We start from the raw sequence: 27,119 nt of genomic DNA, 5'->3' as shown, positions 1-27,119 counted from the left end.
CATGGTACTGGGCAGTACTGGAGAGTAGACAGTGACTGCTCTTGTCCAGTTTCTGCTTAACATGCTCCGCATATGTGCCGTAGACATTATTTCTCTGGGTCTTCACTAACTGCTTACGTTGAAGATATAAGTTCAGTCTTTACAATCAGCTTACTAACATTACAAAAGCTAACATTTTCCTAAGATCCACCAGTTCAACGGCGGAGTTGAAATGTGAAATGAGAAGGCATGTGCTTTACACTAATGCCATTTGTAAATTTAAGCGTCTTCAAGTAAAAAACCCTGGCATCAATCTATGGCAACGAGCAATTAGAGTAATTACGTTATTTAGAGGGGGACCTTTCACTCTGAAGTATACCTGTCACTTTTATATCAGACAGCTAAGAGCATTTTTTTAAAGTGAGTCCTTCATGTTCAATTTCATTCAGTACATCACACACCAAAAACCCGGTTAAGGATTCGCTTTCAAAAGGAGGGGTAATAATTAATTGGCTATTAGTAATTTAGTTTGGGCGTGTTTAAATTTTAGCCCTATAATCTGAGAATGTCTGTACTTTACCTGGGCCAGGTTAATTGTAAATTACCACAGGAGTGAATGCCGGGTGGCACCGCCGTTCGCTGACGTTTTTCCCTGTGTAGTGAGGAGCCCACGGCTGACACTTATTTTAAAATGTATTAGGCAATAAACAAAGTCCTCTGTTTGCTTTATTTCATTTGTCATTGCTTACAAATCCCAATGGCTCAGCTCAGCACTTGCCTAGCACAAATGAGACCTTTAAGTTCCGTTCCCAGCACCAGGAGGAGAAAACCACTTTTTGAGGAGGGTGCTGTCGTGACTCCTCTTTCATACTTGGGGAGCCTGAGCGCTGGGGGTGACCAGACTTTCAGTTACACAGCTGGGAAGGAGGGGGGCTGAGCTTACACCCAGGACTCCCACTGCTCAGTCTCCATGGCCCTAAAGTTCTTTTCAATTAACTAGAGTTTGAACGTCTACTTCCGGCATACAAAGACACATGTGACCAATTTGTCCTAGATTTCAGTATCAGGAGAGAAGACAAAGATCTTCCTGTAGGGAAGCTTCAATGCTTCTTTTTACTTGATAAATGAAAACCTCGCCTTTCAGATTATTTTCTTTTTCACTTTCATGGAGAAGAGACTCAAAGCCATATGATGGTACGGGAGCTGTTCGGGATCCTTGCTACACATTTTCTCCCTTACAACAGTGAGAGCAGGTCAGCTACTGAACTCACAAAACTATGTTTCAGTGCTGTAAAATTATCAAACCCTTTGGAAGCAAATAGAATAGCAGTAATCAATGTAGAAAAGATTAAACAAGAAGAGAGATGAGGAAACAAAGAAAACTGTGCTTGACGGGGAGAGTAGAGGACGGGGAGTAGAGGACCCTGAAACATATATTGGGATTAGTAGTAAGCAAGGCCTAAAACTTTGCAGCTTAATGAACAAGTAGGTAATGAACGTCCATGATTAGAGCACCCAGGTGCAAAGGTAGGGAAGGTAGGGCTCTGGGCTGGTGGGGAGCAAACATACCACCCATTTAATGCCAGCAATTATGCCCAATGACGACGGCTTTCTCACAGTCAGTTAAGGGGGCAGTGGCGATTGGGTGCTGCTGAAATAATATACACTAGGTCTCAGGATCAGTACCAGACTTTCGATTTGCTTTGTTCATTTATTCATTTACTTTTCAGGCAGGGTTTCTCTGTGTAGCCCTGCCTGTCCTGGAACTCACTCTGTAGAACAGGCTGGCCTCAAACTCAAGAGCTCCACCTGCCTCCCAAGTGCTGGGATTAAAGGCGTGTGCCACCACCACCCACCTGACAGTAGGAAAATTTGTAATATATCCTATAGAATGAATAAGTATCATTTGCTGACTCCATTTGCCGATGATCCACCAAATTATCTTATCATTTACTTTCATACAGCCCACAGGCTAAACAGTTTTTTTTTTAAATTAACTGTGTATGAAAAAAAAAAAAAGAAAGAAAGAAAGAAAGAAAGTCTGACTTTCATGGATTTCAAGACTTCAGCTACGTGAAAGAAGGGTCGAGAAGCACACTCACCAGCCACGGAGAACCTTGAAAGATGCCGGCGTGAACGAGGTCAGGTCAGCACATTCCTTTATGAAATCGATACACTCTCCCTGGAAGCCTGCTTTACTGAATGCTTTGAGCTGTGAGAACACAACGGTAACTGGGTGTGAAATGGCTGCTTAACATCATCACAGGCAAATAAACCTGAAGGCACTCATGAAAGTTCGGCAGGACATTAGAGCCATGTTTGATCTGGTATCAGTACAGGTGGGTGAGCAAAGGCGACAGTCTCCTGATCGCCCCTCCCTTTCTTTTTACATGTGAAAATGAAATTTCAGTTCTTACCATATTCATCTTAGCCTCTGTCAAACTCTGGGATTAGCCCCAGATTTATGGTGAAGAACAAGGGATGTATGTATTCTAGATTAAGGACTCAGTTTTCTGATATCTCAAATGTATAGTTGAGAGTTGATACAATATAACTGGATACAATGTAACTGGATACAATGTAAGTTGATACCATGTTTCTATTTAAGTTTTTGTCAAGGTAAAACAGACAATGAAATCCCCCTTTGAGAAAAAAAAAAGAAGGAAAAAAAAAAAAAGGCTGGAGCTCTAGAGGCCTTGAATCAAGAGAAAGGCAAATTGCTGTGCCCTGTATATGAATATTGCATAATCCTCCAGAGACTCTAACTGGCCTAGCCCGAGGCACACGCTGTCTGCCACCCAGCCACGTTCTGTGGTAGCAAGGAATGCGCTGTAATAAATGACATGCACAGAGCACTCCGGCACGTGCAGCCCTCAGAAACAAGGCTCCTTGCCCCGTGGGTGCTCGCCGTCCTCCTCCGATGGAATCTGGTTCTTGACTGATTCATTCTGCCCTGACATTGTTTGGTCTGATACCAGAGGTCCAAGAGCCCGGAAGTGACAACCCTGGCACTCCCCTGGCCCACCGAGGTGGCTTTCACAATGTGACTTCCTGTTGTGAAACCACATTGTATTGAGAGCATCGGGTACCAAGAATCTCCCTGTTTTAAGGAGCAGATCCACCACATTTCAGTCAAGGAGAGTCCCCAGGAAGATGCATGCTCCACAACGTAGGGATTCATAAAACATGAAGTGCAAACTTCTGAAAATATACAGCTTCTTCAGCTTAAACCACTATCAAAATTCACAGAGCAAACTGTAAACACTACTGGGAAGTGGATCTCACAGCTGTCTCACTGCATGTGTTTCTGGTTTATAGAGTGCAGTTTTCATGGATCAGTGAGTTTAATGTTTGTGTCTCATTCAGGCTTGAGATACCACTATCCATGTGGCCTTGGCTAAGCATGCATGAGTTCAATCTCAGCACCGCCAACACACACACACACACACACTTCCCCAACACACACTCCACCAACACACACACATACACACACACACACACACACACACACTCCCCTCAGCACACACATGTACACACACCCACACTTCAACATTTCACCACAAAGTCAGGAAATGTCAGATTTCAGACAGCACTCATAGAGGTGCAGTCCAGCTCAGATAATTCGGTTGGAAGCCCCTTCTGGCCCTTGGTCTTATTTTCATACAAAGAGAAATTTAAATTCCCACACAGGATTTTGATAAGCTATTTTTGTGCAAACATTTGAAAACTGGGTTCAACATTTTTTTGAGTCTATTTCTTTCTTACCTATAAAATGAGAAAGTACGTGGTTAAGTCAACATTAGACCAAAGCTACAAAACTACCACCTCATTCTGGCCACGCCATCAGTGCGTTAGAGCAGAACAGCTCTCACAATGATGCTTGGAGAATGGTCCGAACAAGGCCACCCATGAAAACTGCCCTTGGGATATCAGAAGCCAACTCTAGGCACAGCAGCTGTAAACAGTGAAGTGTTGGTTTTAAGTGGTAGTGTTTTTGAAAAATTAAGGTTGGAGAAAACCTAGCTATACTCATCACTCTAGTACTTTCCTTCCAACATTAGATGTATAAAACAGAGCAACGAGTTGCTTAGAAACTAAGCAAATAGAAGGACAAGATATGAGTTATCTTCAAACTCATGCATCACTAAGGACCGTGTGGGAACACATGTCTGTGCTTACCCGTCTCCTCCATGAAAGTCCACAGAAGAAAGTGGGAAGAAGAAAGGATGGAGAGAAGAAAGGAGAGAAGGGGGAGAAGAGAAAAGAAAAACAAGATTTTGCCACTCAAGGATAAGGTTATCTCCCCGCTGCTCCCCACTGCCACGGGTCTCCATTCTAAGTAACCACTTGAGGCACAAGTAATGAACGCTTTATGACTAAGATTTTGCAGAAACACATTTCACTGTGTAATTTTCATTTACAATACACATTAAGAAAATGTAATAGAATCTAACTTGACAAACTAAAGATCCAGTAACTTAATTACTGACCAAACACAGATGGCCTGCTCCATTTATTTCACAGGATCAGCAGGGACTTTAGAAATAATTTTATTGACTTGAATACTGAAATAATTTCTAAGTTTACTTTTCCTCTCTAACATGCCATGCAACCATGTGGACCATCCTATGGATGCAGGAAGACAATACACAAGCAACAATCTGTGTCCAGTCTTCACAGACTCCACAAATACCACTCACTTCAATTAAATACATCATAAAACCCTTATCTTTCTGGTTACCCATCTTATTTGGGCTTTCATTGTGTAAGAATCCTCCTATATCACTGCCTCTCAACTTTCTTTATGCCTCTACCCTTGAATACAGTCCATCATGTTATGGTGACCTCCAGCCATAGCATTATTTCATTGCTACCTCATAACTATAATCTTGCTACTGTTATGATCATTAATATGCAGGATATCTGAATGCGATGCCCTCCAAAGGGGGTCATGATGTAAGGCTGTACAGGCTGAGAACCTCTGCCCTCTATGTTACAGCAAACCTAACTATTATAATTTCTTCAGTCACTTCAAATCTCAAGGAAGCCAAGTTATGCAACATAAGAAATCCCCTCATTTATTTTAACAGATATAATTACCTATAGAGTAAAACAATATTTCACTATTTCAAGAATTCCAAACAATTATATTTGCAAATAGAATCAAGAAGGGTCCCCATGAATTTAAAGTAGTTGGATAGATTAAAAGACAGAATAGATTAGAATTCATACAGAATACTGGCTCACTATAACTTTCCCTGAAAAGAAATTACATTTCATACTATTTAATCTAGAAATATTTATGATATCCAACACTTGCTAAGGCAGAGAGATGGTGACAATAATCCAGTCTGTTCACGGTTTGCTTTGTTTAGGGGAAATAAAAACGGAGATGCCACCTCCGATGATGGGAGCTCTATTCTGCTATGTGACACTTGAGCTGGCCAGACTTAGTGACTGGGTTTGCAGCCTCAGGACACGAGCATTCTCCTCCATAAATGCTGCTTTTCTATTATGATTAATAATTATAGATTTCGATGCTTATCAAACCACCAGCAAGTGTATGTTTACAACTCTCAGGGTGTATATTACTCTCTACACATTTTCTAGATACCCCCAAACCCCCCAGGTGGCTTGAAGTTTCTTTTGAGATAATTAACATGAAAGACAACATTACAAGTCTCTCTCTGAAGTAGGGAAAACCTTAAAATACATAGGCACAGGAGAAAATTTCCTGAACAAAACACCAATGGCTCAGGCTCTAAGGTCAAAGATTGACAAATGGGACTTAATGAGATTGCAAAGTCTCTGTAAGGCTAAGGACACTGTCAAGAAAACAAAATGGCAGCCAACAGAGTGGGAAAAGATCTTTACCAACTCCACATCAGATAGAGGCCTAATATCTAAGGTATACAAAGAACTCAAAAAGCTAGACACCAGAGAATCAAACAACCTTATTAAAAAATGGGGTACAGAGGTAAACAAAAAGTTCTCAATTCAGGAATATGGAATGGCTGAGAAGCATGTAAGGAAGTGCTAGACATCTTTAGCCATTAGGGAAATGCAAATCAAAACACCCCTGAGATTCCACCTCACACCATTAAGATTGGCCAAGATCCCAAACTCAGATGACAACAGATGCTGGTGAGGATGTGGAGAAAGAGGAACACTTCTCCACTGTTGGTGGGGTTGTAAACTGATACAACCACTCTGGAAATCAGTCTGGTGATTCCTCAGAAAATTGGACATAGTACTACCTGAAGATCCAGCTATTCCACTTCGGGGCATATACCCCAGAGACACTCCAATATACAACAAAGACGCATGCACCACAATGTTCATAGCAGCTCTATTTATAATAGCCAGAAGCTGGAAAGAACCCAGATGTCCTTCAGTAGATGAATGGACACAAAAATTGTGGTACATTTACACAATGGAGTTCTACTCAGCTATCAGAAACAATGACTTTATGAAATTAAGAAAATGGATGCATCTAGAGAATATCATCCTGAGTGAGATAACCCAGTCACAAAAGAACAGACAAAATATGCAGTCACTGATAATGGGATACTAAACCCAGAAATCTCTGAACACCCCAGAAACAACTCACAGACTGTGTGAAGTTCAAGAAAAAAAAAAAAGAGAGAAAAGAAAAAACCATTATGCTCAATCCTTACACACCAAGAAAACTTTGACTAATTCTGTGTTACATCCTGTTTTACATGTACTTTTTGCTCATTGTAACTAGTAAGACCTTAATGCACACTATCAAACCTTTGAAAAAAAAAGCCAAGCACTGACAAAAATGTATTCGTATACTTTTATGCAAAAATGCTTAAAATTTGTTCATTTATCTTTGTTTTTTAAAATAAAGTTGTTCAAAAAAAAAAAAAAGTCTCTCTCTGGAATGGGAATTGAAGAAAAGATCATTCAGAAGCTGCCTCACTCAGTGATCCACCACATATGCAGTCACTAAATCCAAGCACTGTAGCTGATGCCAAGAAATACTGGCAGGAACCAGACAGAGTTGCCTCCTCAAGGACTGTGTCAGAGTCATAAAGATATAGCTGAGCATGTCTGCAGCTAACCATTGGACTGAACACAGAGACCACAAGAAGGTGCTAAAGAAAGGACTGAAGGAGCTGAAAGGAGTTGCAACTTCATGGGAAGAACAACATTATCAACCAACCAAACCCTCCAAAACTCCCATGGACTAACACATCAACCATTGAGCACACATTGAGAGACCTATTGATCCACATGCATATATAGCTGAAGATAGTGTCTGGCATCAGTGTGAGAGGAGGCCTTTGGTCCAGATAGGGCATGTTTCCTCAATGTAGGGGAATGTCAATGCAATGAGGTGAAGAGGGTGATTAAGAGGGAGTGCACCTTTGTGAAGGCAAAAGCAGGGGGAGAGGGGATGAGGGGGGGAAATAACATCTCAAATGCAAATACAGAGTATCTAATAAAAAAATGAGAAAAGAAAAAAAGAAAAGTTGCTCTCTGACTTGAGCCTTGAAATGTTACTTTCTCCTTACTCAGAGAGGGAAAAAAAAAAAAAAAAAAAAAAAAAAAAAAAAAAACCTTACAGGAACACAGCCAAGGTTTGCTTGTTCTTGTTTACATAAACGTAAATAAGAAAATGTCTGACATGGGGTGGGGTTTCTGATGCTGTGTAAACACAGGCTCAGTATGCATGCTAGCAAACATAAGCTTCAAGTTTGACATGGAAAGTGGAAACACTACAAAGAAAACCCAGCAGTCTGCCCCCAGCATTGAGGGGTGAGCTGGGAAGGGAAAAGAACTTAAAAGAATGGGATTTTTATCTGCAGTTGACAAACTCACAAAAAGACTGAAATTGTTCCTGTTAGCATCTTTTATCTACAAATGCTATTTTGACTCATGTAAAACTTGGAGCTCTAAAAATCCACAGCTGGAGGGTTCCAAAAGTCCAACCTGGCAAGATGTGTCTGTAAAACAAAACTGCTACTCACTTATGTCTAGGAAGGAACTGTCCCTGAAGGCCCCTGCTAACTAGAAAGTAATAAACATCAAAGCATTTGCAGTGAGTGGAACACAATTAAACTGTTCTGAGCATTGACAGGAACATGGAGACTGGACATGCTCAGAAAAGACTTAATGCCACTGCTCATCAATCACTACGCATGGAGCTGGGACAGGGCTTTCTTCTAACTAGCTTATTTTCTAAAGAAACAGAGGAAGCAGTATTTTGCCTCCTCCACTCTTTCATGGTGTTTCTTTCCCTATTTAATAGTCTTTCATCTAAGATCTACTTTTCTGCCTCAAGCTGACTTAATGTAGACAATAAACCAACACTGGGCTTTACTGTTTCACCCAATCCCTTTTGAAACACACACACACACACACACACACACACACACACACACACGAGAGAGAGAGAGAGAGAGAGAGAGAGAGAGAGAGAGAGAGAGAGAGAGAGAGAGAGAGAAAGGGGAGGAGAGGGAGGAAGGAGGGGGCAGCAAAGGTGGAGAACTGAATGCATTTAAGAACCTTAAAACATTTACACAATGAAGTCCTACTCAGCTATTAAAAAGCAATGGCTTTATGAAATTCTTAGGCAAATGGGTGGAACTAGAAAATATCTTCCTGAGTGAGCTAACCCAATCACAAAAGAACACATGAGGTATGCAGTCATTGATAAGTGGGTATTAGCCCAAAAGCTCAGAATACCCAAGATACAATTCACTGGCCATATGAAACTCAAGAAGAAAGACCAAAGAGTGGATGCTTCAGTCCTTCTTAAAAGGGGGAACAAAATATTCACAGAAGGAAATACAGAGACAAAGTATGGAGCACAGACTGAAGGAAAGGCCATCCAGAGACTTCCCCACCTAGGGATCCTTCCCATATACAGTTACCAAACCCAGATCATATTGTGGATGCCAAGAAGTGAATGCTGACAGAAGCCTGATGTAGCTGTCTCCTATGAGGCTCTGCCAGAGACTGACAAATACAGAGGCAGATGCTCACAGCCCACCATTGAACTCTGAACAGGGTTCCCAATGGAGGAGATGGAGAAAGGACTGAAGAAGCTGAAGTAGTTTGCAACCCCATAGGAAGAACAACAATGTCAACCAACCAGACCCCAACCCCCCAGAGCTCCCAAGGACTAAACCACCAACCAAAGAGTACACATGGAATGACCCGTAGCTCCAGACATAAATGTAGCGAAGGATGGCCTGTTGGGCACCAATGGGAGGAGAGGCCCTGGGTCTCATGAAAGCTCAGTGCCCCAGTGTAAGGGAATGCCAGGGTAGGAAGTCGGGAGGAAGTGGGTGGGTGGGTGGGGAGCACTGGAGGCAGGAAGGAGGGGTTTCAAAGGGGAAACTGGGAAAGGGGATAACATTTGACATGTAAATAAAGAAAATATCCAATAAAAATTAAAAAATAAAATATATCTTTTTTAAAAAAATGATACAAGTATCAGAAAACCATATGTGCAGGGCAATGAGAAGGCTCAGTGGGTAAAGGTGCTTGTTGCCCATCCTGATGGATGGCCTAAGTCTGAACACCAAAATCTACATGGTGGAAGGAGTGAACCTTCTCCCACAAGCTGTCCACGGATGTCCACACACATGCAGCATGGCAGGGAGCACACCCCTCCCCAGAAAATAAATACAGGTAGTAAAACCAGTTTCTAGGCCTGTGCACGTAATAAGCACAGCAAGACCTCCTCTGGGAACACCGTGACAGGCCGTGCTGAGCAAGATGGCAACAGGACAGAACAGGAAATGGGAAAGACGGAGAGGCACGGATGCCAAGGGCCCACTGTGGTCAGAGAAACAGGTCAGGAAGAAAGGAAGAACGCTTAGACAAATCCCAGCCAATCCAACCCACAAAAACCGACGCCCTTTCACCTCACAGGCACCGAGAACAAGAGGAACAGGAGCAATTTGCTTTGTGACAAAGAAACATAAAACTTAACTCAGGAGAAAAAAAAAAAGATTTGATAAGGTACAAACAGTTTTGGTAAACACTCCAACAATGATGAAAATATTTTGAAACATACCAAGTGTGGTGGCTCATTTATCCCAAGTGGTTCCTGAAAGACATGTCAAAATATTTTTAAATTGGCATCACATCATCTTAGCTGAGGTCAGGGTATTCTGAACATATACTTTGAAAAAGATTTCCATGGTCTCATCGATTTCCTAAATTCCTTCACCTGCCTATGACTCCTTCTGTCCCAAGTAACCTACTAAACTTTCTTGGAATGATTTTGGTATTGGGGACTGGTTTATTTTGGGCTCTCTCCTCCTTACGTTGGGTACACTTGGAAAGGGCCTGAGTTTCTGACACTAAGGCACAGGGATCCAGGCCACTCCATGGTGCTTCTCATTACCACAGGGCCACAGTATTTTCATGCTTTGTTGCTCTGCACAGAACAGGCTGTTCCTTCTGCCTAGGGAACTCCTATAATGTATTGCAAGTATTCTTTCCTTGGGGAAGGTCTTAACCCCAAAGAGCCAGAGCATCCTTCCCCTCTTCCAGAAAGACCTACATACTTCATCTTCCTGCTGACCAAACTGTACCTGCCCAGGCATCTCTCCCTTGAGAGAGCAAGAGTCACCAGTGTCATACTCATCTTGAATCTCCAGTGAGTGAGTCACCTACTGACTCATCCGGTGTACTAAGCAAGGCTGATGAATGTATGAACTAAGGACCCTTTCCGGGGTCAACTGAGACCGCCGGAAAACACAGACATCTACCTTATGACTCATTAACAGCAGCAAAATCACAGTTAAGGAGCAGCAACGAATACTATTTATGGCTGGGGGTCCCCACAGTATGAGGAAGTGCATTCAAGGACTGCAGCACTAGAAAGGGTGGGAGCCGCTGTTATATACCATCATCCTTCAGGCATCCGACTGCCCCCGTCTTCACTTACCAGTTGGATTGGTCGGATTGACAAGATCGTGTTACTTGATCCTCCCCAGTCAAAAAAGCATTTATATTTCCCTTTCTCTAAAATGTACTGGTCTCCGCAGAAGAACTTCTGGTGGTAGGCAACCCAGCTAGGAGGGCAGAAGAGGAGAGGAGAATGTAGGACTGAGCCCGGGGCAGCTTCAGGCGCCCCGTCCCCCCAGACCCCCCCAGGCTCTCCAGGCTGGGACGACTTACACTCCACTCTTCACGTGAATGGATCTTGTCTCACTGCCAAAGCCGATTTCTTCTAAGTCCGAAATTTCCTGATTCGTGATGTCAATGAACTTCCCACTTTCTAGGTCAGATTTGAACAGTGTGATCGAAGATTCTATGAAATTCTAAAAAAGAGGGGAAGACGTCTGTTTAAGAAAGCATAGGCAACTTACTTCCACATGCTGTCAGGAAAATGTTCACACAAATAACACCAGGAGGAACTTTAAATGGCATGAGATCCAATGTCGGAATCTCTATTCCTTTATAGTTTAGAGAGAGAAAAAAAGCCTGGATTTGCTCTAATCTGAAAATAAAACATACCAAATAAATGGAGATTAGTCAACAGTTTTAGGTAAACTGCTGGGTTAGATGTATCATGTACATCACTAATTACAGAAAATACTCAAACTCTCACTTGAGCAGAATGTACACAAAGCCAAGTGAAAACACAACACACCGCAAGCAACAGGATGACTGGCTTAGGAGCCTTAAATACAACTAAGTTTTAACAGAAAGCTACGTGTTCAAAACTCACGATGAGGTCAGGAAAACTTTTTAAAGATGATTATATTTACCATCTTATTGAAAGCTTGAAACATAAATCACACACTGAACTAAAGACAGCGGCTATTCCCATGAACAACATTAAAACTGAACACATACATTCCGAACGTCATCAGCACATTAAGAAACTTTAAACCCACTAGAGGGAATTTTGTCCCGTAGCCCTCCAAGTAGAGACTTAAATAATATAATAAAACATATTCATTATCAACATTGAACACAATTTTCCATTTCTCTCTATCCAATGATAAAACTCTGGATTTTAAAAGATTTTAAAATAATTCTGTGCATAATTTTTGTGTGTCCTTTCGTCTGTAAAATGACTCATCCTCAGGGAGGATGAATGCACAGATTTGGACTGGGAACCACTGTCAGTTCTTCGCTGGCTACGTGACCTCTACTCCATTTCCTCAGGTGAGGAGGTAGGGCAGCTGAGTGACGTAATGCCCCTACTGTCACACACTCACCTGGGGAAGGAAGTCGAGGTCACATAGCTGGGAGGGGGGCATGGAAAAGAAAGGATGACCCTGTAAGCCAGACTTAGTGGGTTTTCAACATTTTAAAAAGGCATGAACATGAAGCTTGGGGTGCGTGGTGGGCATAGAAGGGGAGCTGGAAGAAAACGGGAAGTAGTTTAAACCCTATTCCATTGTATACATGTATGAATTTCTCAAAAACAGAGGGGGAAAAAGCTGTGCACAATGTTGCGCAGCTGTATTCCCAGCCGTTCCCTAGAGCTCTCTGGCTGGGCATCCTGTGCAAATCAGTGTCCTGCAGGTTCCCTGAGACCCAGGCTTGAACAATCAAGAGGAAAGAAAGCTTAAACGGAAGGTACCTGTCGACTGTGCCTCTGGCCTATACACACAAGAACACACACAAAGCAATACACACACACGGGAGCCCATCCACTTACACACTCAAAAATGTCTTCCTATTAGTTCACTGATTGTTAGCTGTCGATTTCTCTAGACTCCACAATTGTTAAACATCTTACTTTCTTAATTTATGGGATCTATAAATACAAGACTTCAGGGTGAACACTGATTTCTTATGGACAAGTCAAATACGGTTCTAGACAAAAAGGCAGTCTCTCTAGTCAGCAGGGGAAATGCTCATTAGTCATTTTGCTCTGGACAACTTGTCAACTAACTTTATTACTCTGTAGCCCAGGCTGGCCTGGAACTCAGATCTGCCTGCCTCTCTGCCTCCTCAGTGCTGGGATTAAACCACCTCCTTAACCCCCTGCCCCCCTTCCCACCCTCCAAAACTTTCAGGGATTTAAAAATCGCTGGCAAGAAAAGTCAAGTGTTCTATCAATCCTCAGGGTAAAAGTCATCAAGTCTTTTGCCTAAAAATTTTACCACAAAATAATTTCTAACCTATAGTTGAGTTTTCAATTCTATCGTCAGAGGAATCCTTTGGAATTCAAGAGGATGTACCACCTTTGGTACACTGCTTTCATGTGCTGCATTTAAAAATAAAAAAAGTAGACTGAAAAGGTTTATATACTGGATGAGGTACCATCCCAGATTTCACTAAAATAAAACTTCATTCTACTTATTCTATGTCTATGAGTACACTGATGTGTCAGACACACCAGAAGAGGGCATCAGATCCCATTACAGATGATGGTGAGCCACCATGTGGTTGCTGGGAATTGAACTCAGGATATCTGGAAGAGCAGTCAGTGCTCTTAACCGCTGAGCCATTTCGCCAGTCCTGAAACTTCATTCTAAAACACATTTCTCGTTTCTTCTAATCTCTGGTTTTACACACACACACACACACACACACACACACACACACACACACAGCCATGTATAACCTATGGTCATCTTTTCAAGTCCCCTGAAAAGCTTCCCAAGGAGGGTGTAATATTTACCCTGAGTGAGTTAAACCTTCTGCTGACAACAGGAACACCCCCACCCCCAGAGGAGCACAGACACATTCTGAACCTGCAGGGACCAGCTACAGCAACTATGAGGATTCCTCTATTCTGAACCTGCAGGGACCAGCTACAGCAACTATGAGGATTCCTCTATTCTGAACCTGCAGGGACCAGCTACAGCAACTATGAGGATGCAGTGATGGGTGACCAGGTCTCGGCCTGATACTTGTCAGTAACCAGTAGAACCAGACCTAATTGCAATGGAAAGACTCCGGGACAGCACTCGGTGACCTGCCCTTTCTCCAGGCAAGCTCCCTGTCTCCAGGGCGTCTGACCCTAGAGGACCTGTTGTTTACTCCTTGCTGGGCTCTCAGGACGGGAAAGCAAGGTGTGTTGAGATGTGCATCAGATCACTGGGTTTCACTAGCGAAGGACACAGAAAAATACCGGCACCTGTGTTGTGTAGCCGCCCTTTCATTCGGAAACACTCCTGTTGAGTAAGGACTTGCACAAATCAGTGTGCCATGGAGTGTGGCCTGAGAAATGCTCAGCCTTATTGGGCCACAGTGACAACTAGACTTGGAGCTAAAGAGAGGAGGGGTCTCCTGTCACAGGAATTGCACCACAGAATGCAAGTGCTGAGAGCACCTGGGATCACAGAAATATGTTCCCATACCCAGAGTTCTCTATACTGTCCCCCAACCCCAAAGCCTCGGTGGCGGTTTGCATGAGTGACCCAAGTGACATAGCTCCTATCTGTTTTATTTGCAGCTTTTTAAAAAAATTAGATATTCTCTTTATTTACATTTCAGATGTTATCCCCTTTCTGCCAATCCCACCCCCCCTCCAACTCCCCTTGCCTTCATGAAGGTGCTTCCTCTCCCAGCCTCCCTCTCCTTCCTCAGCACCTTGGCATTCCCCCTACACTGGGAAAAGAGCCTTCCCTGGACCAACATCCTCTCCTCTCACTGATGGCAGAGAATGCCATCCTCTGCTTCATATGCACCTGGATCCGTGGGTGTCTTCATAAGAACTCACTGGGTGATGTTTTAGTCCCTGGGAGCTGTGCTGTGTTTGGTTAGTTAATAATTTTGTTCTTCCCGTGGGGTTGCACACCCTTTCAGCTCCTGCAGTCCTTTCTCTAGCTCCTTCATTGGGGTCCCAATATTCAGTCAAATGGTTAGCCTCTCTATCAGTTTGGTTCTGGCAGAGCCTCTGAGGCGGCATCCATATCAGATTCTTGCCAGTAAGCACTACTTGGCATCAGCAATAGTGTTTGGGTTTAGTGGATGCATATGGGATGGATCCCCAAGTGAGGTGGTCTTTGGATGATTTTTTCTCCAATCCCTGCTCCTCTATTTGTCCCATTATTTTCTCTCATGAGTGTTTTGTTCTCCTTTTTAAGAAGGACTGAGGCATCCACATTCTGGCCTTCGCTTTGAGCTTCATAATTTCTGTGAATTCTCTCTTGGTTGTTCCAAGCTTTGGGCTAGTATCATCTGCTTATCAGTGAGTGCATACCATGAGTTCTTTTGTGACTTGGTTACCTCACTCAGGATGATAGTTTCTCACTCCATCCATTTGCCTAAGAATTTAATGCAGTCATTGTTTCTAATAGCTGAGTATAACTCCATTTATAAATGTACCACAATTTCTGTATCCATCCCTCTGTTGAAGGACATCTGGGCTCTTTCCAGCTTTTCTTGCCATATAGCTTTTGTTTTCCATCTTTTTCCAGGTACTTCTCTCCCTCCAAACTACTACCTTGGCTCTTTCCCATTTGGAATTTTCCTTTCAAATCTGCTAAGCACATGATATCAGACGCAGCTGACTGACAGCCCCTGAGGTAGTATCTCCTAAGGCCAGAGCTGGAGCCCAAAGCCAATCCCATATGTTCAGTCCCATGCCAGTGCTGGGTCCAACCTCCTGCAGATGAACCTCTAGATATTATCACATGCAGAAGCTGAGGTTATAGTTAATGGGTAACATCCTTGAATTAACATGAATGAGGCCTTGGGTTGGCTTCCTCAGCACTGGAAAATAAAAGGGATTGAAACAAAACGTCGAAGTGCCTTATTCTACAGACAAGTAGAAAAGACTTGCAGCCATGTCTAGAGTCTGCCTAGACTTCTAGGTAACTACATTCCTGATTAAAGTCACTGAACATCCCACAGGCAAGGGTAGGTTATATTCAGCTCAAGGAGGATAAACAAGAGTGGAAAGACTTTTGTTTTAGTTGGGGTTTTACTGCTGTGAACAGATACCATGACCAAGGCAACTCTTATAAGGACAACATTTAATTGGGGCTGGCTTACAGGTTCAGAGGTTCAGTGCATTATCATCAAGATGGGAACATGGGAGCATCTAGGCAGACATGGTGTCATCTGAAGGCTGCTATAAGGAGACTCACTTCCAGGCAGCTAGGACGAGGGTATTAAAACCCATGCTCACAGTGATACACCTACTCCAACAAGGTCATACCTCCTAATGGTGCCACTCCCTGGGTCACAAATATAGAAACCATCACAACTATACTCTATTTTATACTTTTAAATTTATTTAATTTAGAACAGCCTCAAGTATAGGCCTGAATGTGAGGGGAAGAAATTGAGGGCTCCTTTAAGCCCAAAGATGAAACACAAGGCTCAGCATTTTGATGGCCTTGAGGTTCTGTAACCCCCCATGGCTGATCCAGCCAGTGAGCTCTCATGCTATGCCCCTGGGTGGGCACTGTGATCCAGGTGCCTAGCAAGACCCAGTGAACGTATTAAAGGTAAGAGTGGCCTGCAACACTACCTGGGTTCAGAGGTCTGAAGACAGACCCTCGGTATGGAAAAACAGAAAACAAAATCAAATAGCAAGAGTAAATCTAGACAGAAAAATCTGGTATAAGACTGAAGGAAAATATGCATGCTGAGCCAGTGTTGAGGAAGAGAAGATACAAAGATCCTGGACCCTGAGGCTAACCTCTACCACACTCATTGTAAAGATCCTGGACCCTGGGGCTAACCACTACCACACTCACTGCAATGTTCCACTTTCTTAAAAAACAAACAGCCACATGTATCTGCGTGACTCACGTGGAGCTGAAGATCAATTTTTCCTCGTCCTCTTCTAATCACTAAAATGGCTCAGTGCCCGTTATCCCCAAGGAACATGTCCGCTATTTGAACTTGGCACATCCAGTTCATGGTGTTCCATGTACTGCGGACAGGATATCTGAAGTGACAGTACATGACACAGCTTCCTGCCTGCTCACATGGGGGTTTCACATGACTTTAACTGACATTGAGTGCCATGGTTCCCCTTTCCAAGGTCACAGACATTCTGGACTATGGGATAAAGGTATGTCATACCAGTTTTCACTGTTAACTCAGCAAGGCTGCCAGGGCCACAAGTGCTCCTTCCCATTTATGTGCCTGGCTAACAAATGTTCAAAAGGAACTTGAACACCATCTATATATTCACAATTCTTTATACGCATCTGTGTATATTTACTGCTGGCTATCCGATCACTAAATGACCCAGTTCCCATCACTGCCTAAGAACATATCCGCTATTAGACCGTAGTGCATCCAGGACATCTGAACTCACAGTACATGACACAGCTTCCCTTCCTGGCTATCCAGCAGTAAAATCACATGCCTAATAATCCTTAAATGGAAAAAGATCCAGTGCAGGTGCTCATTAAGGCCATGCTTTCGGAACCCTGGAAACCAGTAATATGGATTGTGTTTTATACAAGACATACTTGCTCCTCAACCATCCTAACCCCTACCATGTTTGGTGGGCAGGCAGGAGCCTTTGTCAAGATTAGTGCAAGTCTCTATTAAAGTCATTATTAATACTTGGTGAATACTAGGATTATCATGAGGATTATAACCTCATCCTAAAACCTAACTTACCGACACACAGCACAGAAGAGCTTTCATGCACAGAGTACTTTGGCTACTTTCTATTACAAAAGCTACCTCATAATTTTTACACATGCTCTAAACGTTTGCACACCCCACACACATTAACATGTATTTACTCATGCTACCCCTTCTACCATACATTACTATAAACCCGTGGCTACGTCAAATCTCTCTTGATTTAGCAATACTTGTTATAATATTTCTTCTTGCATCTCTGACTTCCCACAGGTTCCAGCCCATGGTTTGGATTGGTTTCTGCTTGGTTGCTCTAGTCGTGGTCACTGTTCAGAGATGCCAACACATCCTTTCTAAATGTTTCTAGTGTCTTTAGGGTTTCCACTTGATTCTCTTTTTGAAGTGGGCTGGGAAATTGTTTTAAGTGTTTAATAGTGAATATTAGTGACCCCCAACTCCGAAGTGCATCTAACTACAGTGCCCTTAGAGGAAAGCAGGTTTTGTTGTATTTATTTAGCTTTATCTTTTGTCCTTTTAGTGGTCTTGTGAGGTGTGTGGCCCTGTATACTAGAATTAACACTTTAAAACCTATTCATCTGCCGCTGCAAAAACAACCCATGTATTCCATCTGCCATGAACTGTCTCAAATTCCATGTAGAACGTGTTTTTGAGACACACACACACACACACACACACACACACACACACACAATTACAAAAAAAGAGACTTCTCCCTGATCCCTGTACACCTTTTCTTCTGGGTGGGGACCATAAAGGCTGTAGGTCACACAGGCAGAAGCCTACAGCATCAGAGGACACAATCCCTGTGCTCATCAAAAGTGTACGTCTGCCTGTAGTTACTCTTCATTTCAATATGAGGGGGCTTGAGAAACATTCTAGAAAAATAACAGATCATTTTGGGAAGAGATTACAATAATACCTGATGGTAAGAAAACGTGTTCCTCTAGACACTTTCAGGAGTCCAGAGGGCTGGCCAGGGTAACAAGCTATATTTGATAAGCTCCAATATTCCTCTCAACACTACAGCACCCATCCTTTCTCTGACCTCCCTCCACGCCTACTGGAATGCTGATATACTGATGGCTTAGCACAGCAGTATCTCCCTCTTACTATTCTGTTTCTCCATACAGTCACCAGAACCATCTTTCTAAGTCACTAACTTTCTCGTGCCCACTGGGCTTTAAAGTCACCTGTAGCTCACAATCAAGCAAGATGAATCCGAACTCTTCCATGGCACTCAGCCCTCCATCCACCGTGTCTGGAGTCATCCTTCCAACGTTTTTTCTTACATCCTGACTTAACAGCATTTTTCTATTCTGTACTTCCATGCAAGTCTCTCTACCTCAGCACCAGGAGCATCTGCAGTGCTGCCATTATTATTCTTATTGTTGTTGTTATAATAATAATAAAAATTATTATTACTGTTATTATTGCTACTTTTGTTGCTGTCATTTGGGGGGAGCATATTATATATATATATATATATATGGAGATCAGAGGATATGTTAATTTTGTCCTTCCACCATGGGGATTGAACTCAGGTCATCAAAAGGCTTGGCATTAACTGCTTTTACCCAATGAACCACCAAGGTGACTCATCCTATAAAGCTTTAGTGTTAGGGAAGACCTTCCCAACTCCAGGATGTAGCAGGATTTCCTGGCTTCTACCCACTAGATGTCAGCAGACCCACATCCCCTGAAACAACAACCCAAAGTCTCAGATTACTGCAACATTGGCAAGATCACCCCCAGTTTACACTCCAGACTTCACCCATTGACACGGGCCAATCTCTTGGTATAAAACAACAGCTTTATTTTCCTTTCATGACCTGCCTTCTGTCCATCCATAAAAACTTTTCACTTGGGTAGCCCTGAGTCCCAGGAGCCTCAGCGGAGACCTCATCTTTGCTATGCAGTCCTTCATATTCCAAGTAGGAAGAACTGACTAAGTGACCATTTTTGGGATACAGCCACAGTCTGGCAACACAGAGCATTTATCTATGTGTTATCTTCCCAACCAGACCGCCTGCCCTGGATGTTGGGAGGGTATCTCACAATATATCCAATAAAGGAGGTGCTCAAAAAGTAACTGTGGAATCAATGGGTGAAAAATGAAAAGGCGTGAGGACACATGTTTGCAATCTTAGCACACAGGAGGATCTTTAGGGATTCTAGACTAGCCTTGTCTACAAAGCAGGTTCCAGACCAGGCAAGGCTACTCAGAGAAACACTGTCCTCTCAAAAATAAAAGTAAAAACAAAAACAAAAAAAAATGGGTCTTCTATAATAATCCCCAGGCAGGAAAAACAGGCAAATCCTGTTCAGTTGGGGGTTCTCCGTGCTATGGCTTCCAGCTCTGTCAGAAATCATGTGCAGTTCTCAGGAAAAGATAAAACGGATCTGAATGAGTGTGATGAGAGCAAACTCACAGCTTGTAGGTACCGGAAAGACATGATGGGTCCACTCAATGCCCCACAAGCACTGCTATCTTCAAAGTCTCCTTCTTCTAGTAGGAACTGCTGGCCTTTGAAATGTTCCTTTTCATAGGCAACCCACCTAGAAATATAGGATACTCGACTGAGCCACAGAGAAAAGCAGGTTACAGATCAAAGCTCTTCACCTCTTTTTTTTAAATGACCTTATTTGTTTCCCTGCACAAAGATGGGCAAATGGCGCGCAACTTGCTTTTCCCAACCAAAGGCTGCTTGCAGAATCGCAGAGCAAGCCGTGCTCGTGGCACAACTTGCGCTTCTCTCACCACGGCCAGAGAAGGATTTGCTGAGCAGAAACAATGCAAAGTGGGCCAGGCCGACGGGAAAAGGTTCAAACCCACACCAAGACCCAAGGACATCTTTTTCATTGCACTGACTAAACCCTCCTGGAACCAAGGGAGGACTGCTGTATTAATCATTTACTCAGGGCTTAAGCCAAAGGCACTTTTCACCCAGTTGCAGATAAAACACATCAGCAGTTTTCCTAAGGAGAAACTGGGAACGGCCATTAGATTGGCGTCCTGCACATGGACTCAAACGTCTGTAAATAGTTATGGGTGGGAAACCTTCATCCCAGCATCTTATCGGGGCTCACTGTGGACAGGGGGAGCAGTACTGCAGAGTACTTGCCAGAGACTCAGGTTTCCTGAGTTCTAGCCTAACAGTATCAGGAGACACTGATAAAGTGCTACCAGCTCTTAGGCTCCTTTGGGAATCTTACCTCTTTATAAAGATCACACCCACGGGTGCCTAATGCAATATGGGCACCTATGACTCACTAAATGTGCTGCCTATAAAAAGTGGCCTTTGCCTGAGCTAAGCAGTAAGAGGGTGGGACCTTCCAGATGGATACACTGTAACTTTATAGTTAGGGAAGCTCTGATTCAGAGACCTGAAAGACATGAAGCCCAAGAAGGCTGCCTGTTGTCATTACTTTCTTCATTCCTCTGAAGCAGTGAATTAAAAACCAAACCAACCAAACAAAACAACTCTTTTCCCACAGCCCCAATCTGTGCACTTTCAGCCACCCTTCATTTCTTTTTGCCTTCTCTTTCTATGAGTATACAAAGGGTGGGAAGTGAAGTTTCACAGTAAGTTTTAGTGAGGGTAAAAAAAAAAATGGAGGGTAAATTTCACAGAAAGCTTTACATGGTCTACGCTGTCTTTTATATTAAGGAGGTCACTTGAAGCTTGTTTTGAGCTACGTTTGACCAAGAAAAAGAATGAATGGTACAAAGACCTTCATCTTTAAGGATGGATTATGGTTACTGTATGTATTTCATAATGACTGTAAAGAAAATATAGATCACCAGTTTTGCTGAACCCAGATTCCTCAAAATGGAAAAGGGATGAAGAAAGGACACACTGTAGTATCCATGTATAAAGATAACCAGCTAAAAATCCACCAGAGAAGTGGGAGATGTAATGAACTAAGTCATTTATTTTCCAAGTGGGAACACTGCGTTTTTCTTGACTGCCATATAAAACTGTGTGTGTGTGTGTGTGTGTTTATTCTCTATCAGAGGCCATTCATATGCAACTGAGTATACAGTCTATCAGTGCCCTTCCATATGAACTGTGAGTGTGTATTTTTTATTATCAGCCATTCATATAAAACTGTGAGTGTGTGTTCTCCATAATGGGCCACTTTTTTTTAAAGGCAATTTTAGAAAATAACAATATTCATCACACTAAACTTTAACAGATCATTTTGTTCTAAGGCAGAACACTAGTTGTAAATCTATCCAGTTAGGTCACACAGAGAGAAAAAGAAAAAGTCTATAGCAAAGTTTTAACAATATGCACACGTGTTCACAAACAAGAGAACTTAGCAAATGAATACAATAGAATAAAAATGTGTCTGCCCAAACTGTGTATGTCTGCTTAACCCTGAGCATGTTTTTAATTCAGGGGTAGGTAATTAAATTATTACTGGAATGGCAGACCAAGTATCAATATGACCTACATATCTACAATAGTTTTCTTCTAGTCTTGTTTAGCCAATACGGTGGTCATTAGTTTGTATCGCAAGCAACACAAATACAACTGTAGTAAGTTGACTGTAGACAGGTCACACAGACACCTAGGAGTATTTTAAAAGCACTGTTCGATACTGGGGCATAAACAAGTTGTACAATGTTACACTGATACTAGACATTAAAAAGATACTACATCCAAAATAACCACTGTGTGAAGAAAGACATGAGAATGTTTTTGGGTGGATCCAAACACTGACCTCTCAATGGCTTTACAAAGTCTCTCCTTGGTGTTTTTATCCCTAAAGAATACCAAAGTAAACAATAGCCTGCATACAAAACTTTCCCAGGGCATTTGCTGTGGTAATGCTGAGTGAAGCTGGGGTCGCAGCCACACCCCTGTGTTTGGAGTTCCAGGACAGGGGAACACAACTGTCAACACTGACTCTGGGATCTCAGGTCCCACTCTGTTCCTTTAGAACATAAGTTACCCAGCAACAATAGATCAACAGAATAGCAGCTTTAAAAGCAGGCCTTCACTCATGTTCAAAATCTATTAAGAAAGAAAGAAAGAAAGAAAGAAAGAAAGAAAGAAAGAAAGAAAGAAAGAAAGAAACAAAGAAACAAAGAAACAAAGAAACAGACAAAGAAATTGACCTTGAGATTCTTATACAGTGTTTTAGGAAAGCTAAGTATTAAATTTTCCCATTACAAGTGCATGCATGTGTACAGGCACGCACATTTGCACGAGTATGGGCACACATGTGTTTGTGTGTGTGTGTGTGTGTGTGTGTGTGTGTGTGTCTGTGTGTGTGTGATCCCAGTACCACCATTATCTCACTGCTCAATATATCTCACTGCTCAATAAATCTTAATATTTTAGTATAAAAATTTTTCGCATTAAATACACAATATAGTTTCTATTTCAAATCTTTAAAACCAGTAAGTGGGAACATTATGTAACTACTAAGTTATACATTTTATTTCCTACACTACCCAAGGGAGGTGAACTGGCAACTTTGTCTTGGTTAGTACATTTTTTGAGCTAATCTTTACAGGTAGACTAACAAAATCATGTACTGAAAATATGACACTCACACTCCACCAATGACACGAATTGATCCAATGCCATGGAAGTCCACATCACTTTTTAAAAACTTAGGGACAGAATCTATATGTTCACTAAACTCTTTGGTATGTCCACGGAAGTGAGGTTTCTCATAAATGATAACCTGGAAAACATGAAACTGTTATTTAATGTGCTCGTGTTGTAGCATAGATACGTTTTGAATTACATAAGTTACATTAAAGACAAAGCATGAATAGGGAACAATATATGCCTTTAAAACCACTTTTACCATTTAAAATAGCAATTGGTATTCACAAGAATATAATCCTCAGGGTGTACTGCTAACTCACACTCACGTTTCCCTCATATTAATATGCCTGGCTAGCATTACATTTTTCTCGTTTCTCAAATGTTAGGACCACTGTGTAAGCTCAACTGCCTTGTATCTGATTCCCGAGTTTTCTCTGTATCATTTGTGTTTTCTGTATCACTGTGAATTCACTGTAAATCTGTCTCATGTCCCGTAAGGTGTAAAAACATATGGAGCTCCCGGCACACAAAACAAAACTGCCCACTGAGTTCAAAAACCAAGTACTCCTGCTTGTAATCCTGGCTGCTCTTTATAGTTGTTATTTGCTGAAGAAGTGATGTGAGGTTTTAGACCTACATGCAATCCCATCTGACACCAGGAAATGACTGGAAACTCAAGTGTTCTGCTAACTGGATGCTGGGTTTGATCTGGAGTTAGCATTGAGAGGCGTGGGGACAGATGAACAGGTGAACAGCAGGAGAGAACTGTCACCGCACAGTGTTCTCCTTCCTATTTGCTCATTTACTCAAGTGCCCCCTGCCCTACATACATGACTATGATAAACCACCGGGTCAGTCTGTCCACACTGGGTCTGTGGTCCTCGCTGTGGCCAACGGAGTAAGTGGTGTACAACTAAACCCGGAGATATTGGTGAGTGAGTTCCTAGGCTTAAATACATAAAACAAAATAAAACTTATAACTTGTTCCTAAAACATCTGTAACATTATAGATACCATCATGATGCTTCTAGATTGTCACAGAAAAGTATATTATATATTATATATATATAAAATAGCATGTGTTTGTTATATATAAAATATATATAAAAGTTAAAATACATATATATAAGTGCACATATATATATATATATATAAATATACACAATGAAGTTTTATTCAGGCTTAATACTTGCTGTGTGTGATGATATTCAAACTAAGTAAAAAGCAGTATTTTTTCATGAATAAACTCTCATGATATCAATGTTAATTAATTTCTATTAATTAAGTGATCACTTATGCCCCAGGACATCTCAGCTTCTCCCACATGAAGTTGTGATTCACCCGGCTGGGAAGCGGCAGCAGGAGGCACAAGTCATGTGGACAGAGCCAAAGGTGACTCTACATTTATTAGTCGGATCAGCAGTTCATGACATTTGCTGTATTTTTAATCACCCGAGAAACTATGAACATTTTTGACCTCTTTCAAAAATCAAAATGGGATACTGAGAATAGAAAGTAGGCAGGAGTATTTTTAAAATTCAGATGATTCCAGCATGCAGGCAAGGTGTAAAAGATGCATTCAGACGTGCAAGTTTTAAAAGACTCCATCCGTGTGATTGAGAAATTTGCAGTCAGTTCTATAAATTGTGACGTGTAGCAATGAGAAGGACCGGAGGCACTGGCGGGCATCTTCCTTTGAGAAAAGGGATGACCAGCACCTCCCCCCACACCCACCTCCTGCTGGAGAGGCTACTTCCTACCTCTGAAGGCTGTCTGCATCTTGACCACTGAGCTGACTTTCTACCCATCTCTCCTTACACACATTTTGTAGCTGTTTCCTGCTCTGTGGCTGCTTGATCCTGTCCTTCTGCCACCCGAATTTCATTGCTGCCTCTGACCCTCCCCCCTTCCCAGGTACTCATACTTACAACCTGACCCACATCCAACAGAACTGGCTGTGCCTCATCAGCAATGGTCTCTATCCAAGCACCAGCCTTAAACCACTTGGGTACCAACTTCAATCCCAGAATCTCCGTCACCATACAGAAAGCAGACCTGCCATCTTCCTCCTACACAGTGGGCGCTGGGTGGGTCTGTAGGAGATGACGAAGCAGACCTCCGTCTCTGTACTCGGTCTTTGCGCCCCTTTCCACAGCATGGGCCCTCAGAAAACCTCCTACACAGTCACTTCCAAAGTTAGGTAACTGCATTATAACAATACTTAAAAGATTAGTGGCCAGTCTTTCGAGCCAGTTCAAGACTTACCTTTAAGTTCATAGGCATTTCCACTTTCAGTCCACCCTAAAGATAACAAGATATTTAAAGATAATGTGAATATATAAAAAGTGAGAAAGTACCAAAGTTATGTGTAAGTTAAAAAAAAAAATCTCATTAGTTTGAGACAAGTAAATTATGCAGCAGTCAAAATTTAACTATGGTAAATTCAAAACCCTACAGAAGTCAAAACCACATCAGACTGATCTACATCAGTAGAGACAGGGCAAGAAGTTAAAAACCAATGATTTCACATGACACACAAGCCACTGAACTCTTACTAGCAGCTGTAGAGTAGCCCAAACAGAAGAGCCGATCTGCTAATAGCTTCAGAAGTTAACACTTGGCAGAGCAGGTTCCTACGGCCCGGATTCAGTGCATCTCCTGGAACCACTTAGGTTTTCTAAATTAGGGCACTACTCTCCATGCTGCTATCCCCCAGTTCTGCCTGTGCAGCTGATTACACCTAATGTCCTTGTAACATCACATCTGAACGCTATAGAGAGCCACACCATCCTCACAAAAAGCCCTACCTCAGTATAGTGTCAAAAATGTTATTCTACATCATGAGATTTCTTATAATGTCTGCATTTGTCCTTATTTCTGTTTTCCAAGGCACAGAACAAAGCATGTTCTATCAAATACTCTGCCCTTAATCAAATAGTTTGTGCCTCAAAAAAAAAAAAAAAAAAAAAAAAAAAAAGGTTGCTACAGACATGCTGTAGGTACTTATTTAATCTTTAAGAGGGTAAACACTGAAAGAGCAAACCAATTTATTATTAATGCTGAGTTTCCTATTCATTTCAAGCTGGAAGAGAATCTACTACAACTAATTTTCTAATAAGTATCAACAAGAAAGACTCCAGACTTTATTAAATATTTAAAATTTCAGACAACAATATGTGTTTCAAAAAAACTATATTCACTGTGATAGACTTGCCACAGTTCAGAATCAATGCAAACATTCCGTGTAATATGAACAGAGATATGCATGCAGTCTGGCTGTTCAGTGGTGTCTGATCTGCACATGTGGGTGCTGGGGAAGAGGAAGGCCTCTACTTGAATCTGCTTACCATTTGAAGAGGATGCAGCGACTTCATCTCCGCTGCAGAAATCTCAAAGAGCCCTTGGTCTTCCTCCAGAATTGTAGCTTGTCCCTTAAAATTAATGTCTGGGTAGGCCAGCCAACTAAACAAGGTACAGATGGTTGGTTAAAGTAGGGTAGTGAGAGTTTAGCTTGGCTCTCTAAGAGAAAAAAGGATGATCAACAAATTCCATGATAGAGTTACACTAATAAAATACACCAGAGTAATTAGTCTGTGAGGAGGTGGGCTAACACGTTTAAAAGTATTTCTATTCATATGCTCTACCTTCTAACTTGTTTCTGAGCATTGTGCTTTAGTTTCTGCCTTACAGTTTTCTCAGACATGGGGCACCTTTCGTGCAGACTGACCATAACCTAAGTCTTTGCCAGCTCCGTATCCAAGGACCAATTACCCATCACTAGGTGAGTGACACTGTTCTTTTTCTCGGGGAAGACAGGAGAACACAGACCCGTGGTGTGTGCCAGGCACTGAGATGGGATCAATGGGATAATGTATGCTAGAAACCACTCAGGCTCCCAAGTTTTAGGTCAGAGACGTGTTCTTATTCCTCAATCCCCAAATGTGTTAGATAAAAAGACAATGTGATCTATCAGCAGTCTGTGCCTGCTACTGGAACTCATACATCAAAGCCTTAATTGGATCTGAAGACATACAGAATCTGTTT

At 42.1% G+C, this 27,119-nt stretch overlaps 1 protein-coding gene across 1 annotated transcript in view; it reads right to left on the bottom strand.

Annotated features, from left to right (window-relative positions):
* Positions 1-27,119, bottom strand: part of CRYBG3 (crystallin beta-gamma domain containing 3) — a 102,075-nt gene that overhangs the window by 20,735 nt on the left and 54,221 nt on the right. The window contains exons 9-16 of the mRNA XM_080919289.1: positions 26,423-26,537; positions 25,341-25,376; positions 23,075-23,208; positions 19,938-20,064; positions 11,146-11,288; positions 10,913-11,039; positions 10,034-10,066; positions 2,082-2,191 (exon numbers count right to left, since the gene is read on the bottom strand). Of these exons, the coding sequence (XP_080775415.1) occupies positions 2,082-2,191; positions 10,034-10,066; positions 10,913-11,039; positions 11,146-11,288; positions 19,938-20,064; positions 23,075-23,208; positions 25,341-25,376; positions 26,423-26,537 (825 nt within the window). The remainder of the gene's footprint in view (positions 1-2,081; positions 2,192-10,033; positions 10,067-10,912; positions 11,040-11,145; positions 11,289-19,937; positions 20,065-23,074; positions 23,209-25,340; positions 25,377-26,422; positions 26,538-27,119) is intronic.

This window comes from Micromys minutus (genome assembly GCF_963924665.1).
Source record: "Micromys minutus genome assembly, chromosome: 7".
Classification (NCBI taxonomy): Eukaryota; Metazoa; Chordata; class Mammalia; order Rodentia; family Muridae; genus Micromys; species Micromys minutus.
Note: the sequence above shows the minus strand (reverse complement) of the source record. Positions and strands in the feature narration are given on the sequence as shown.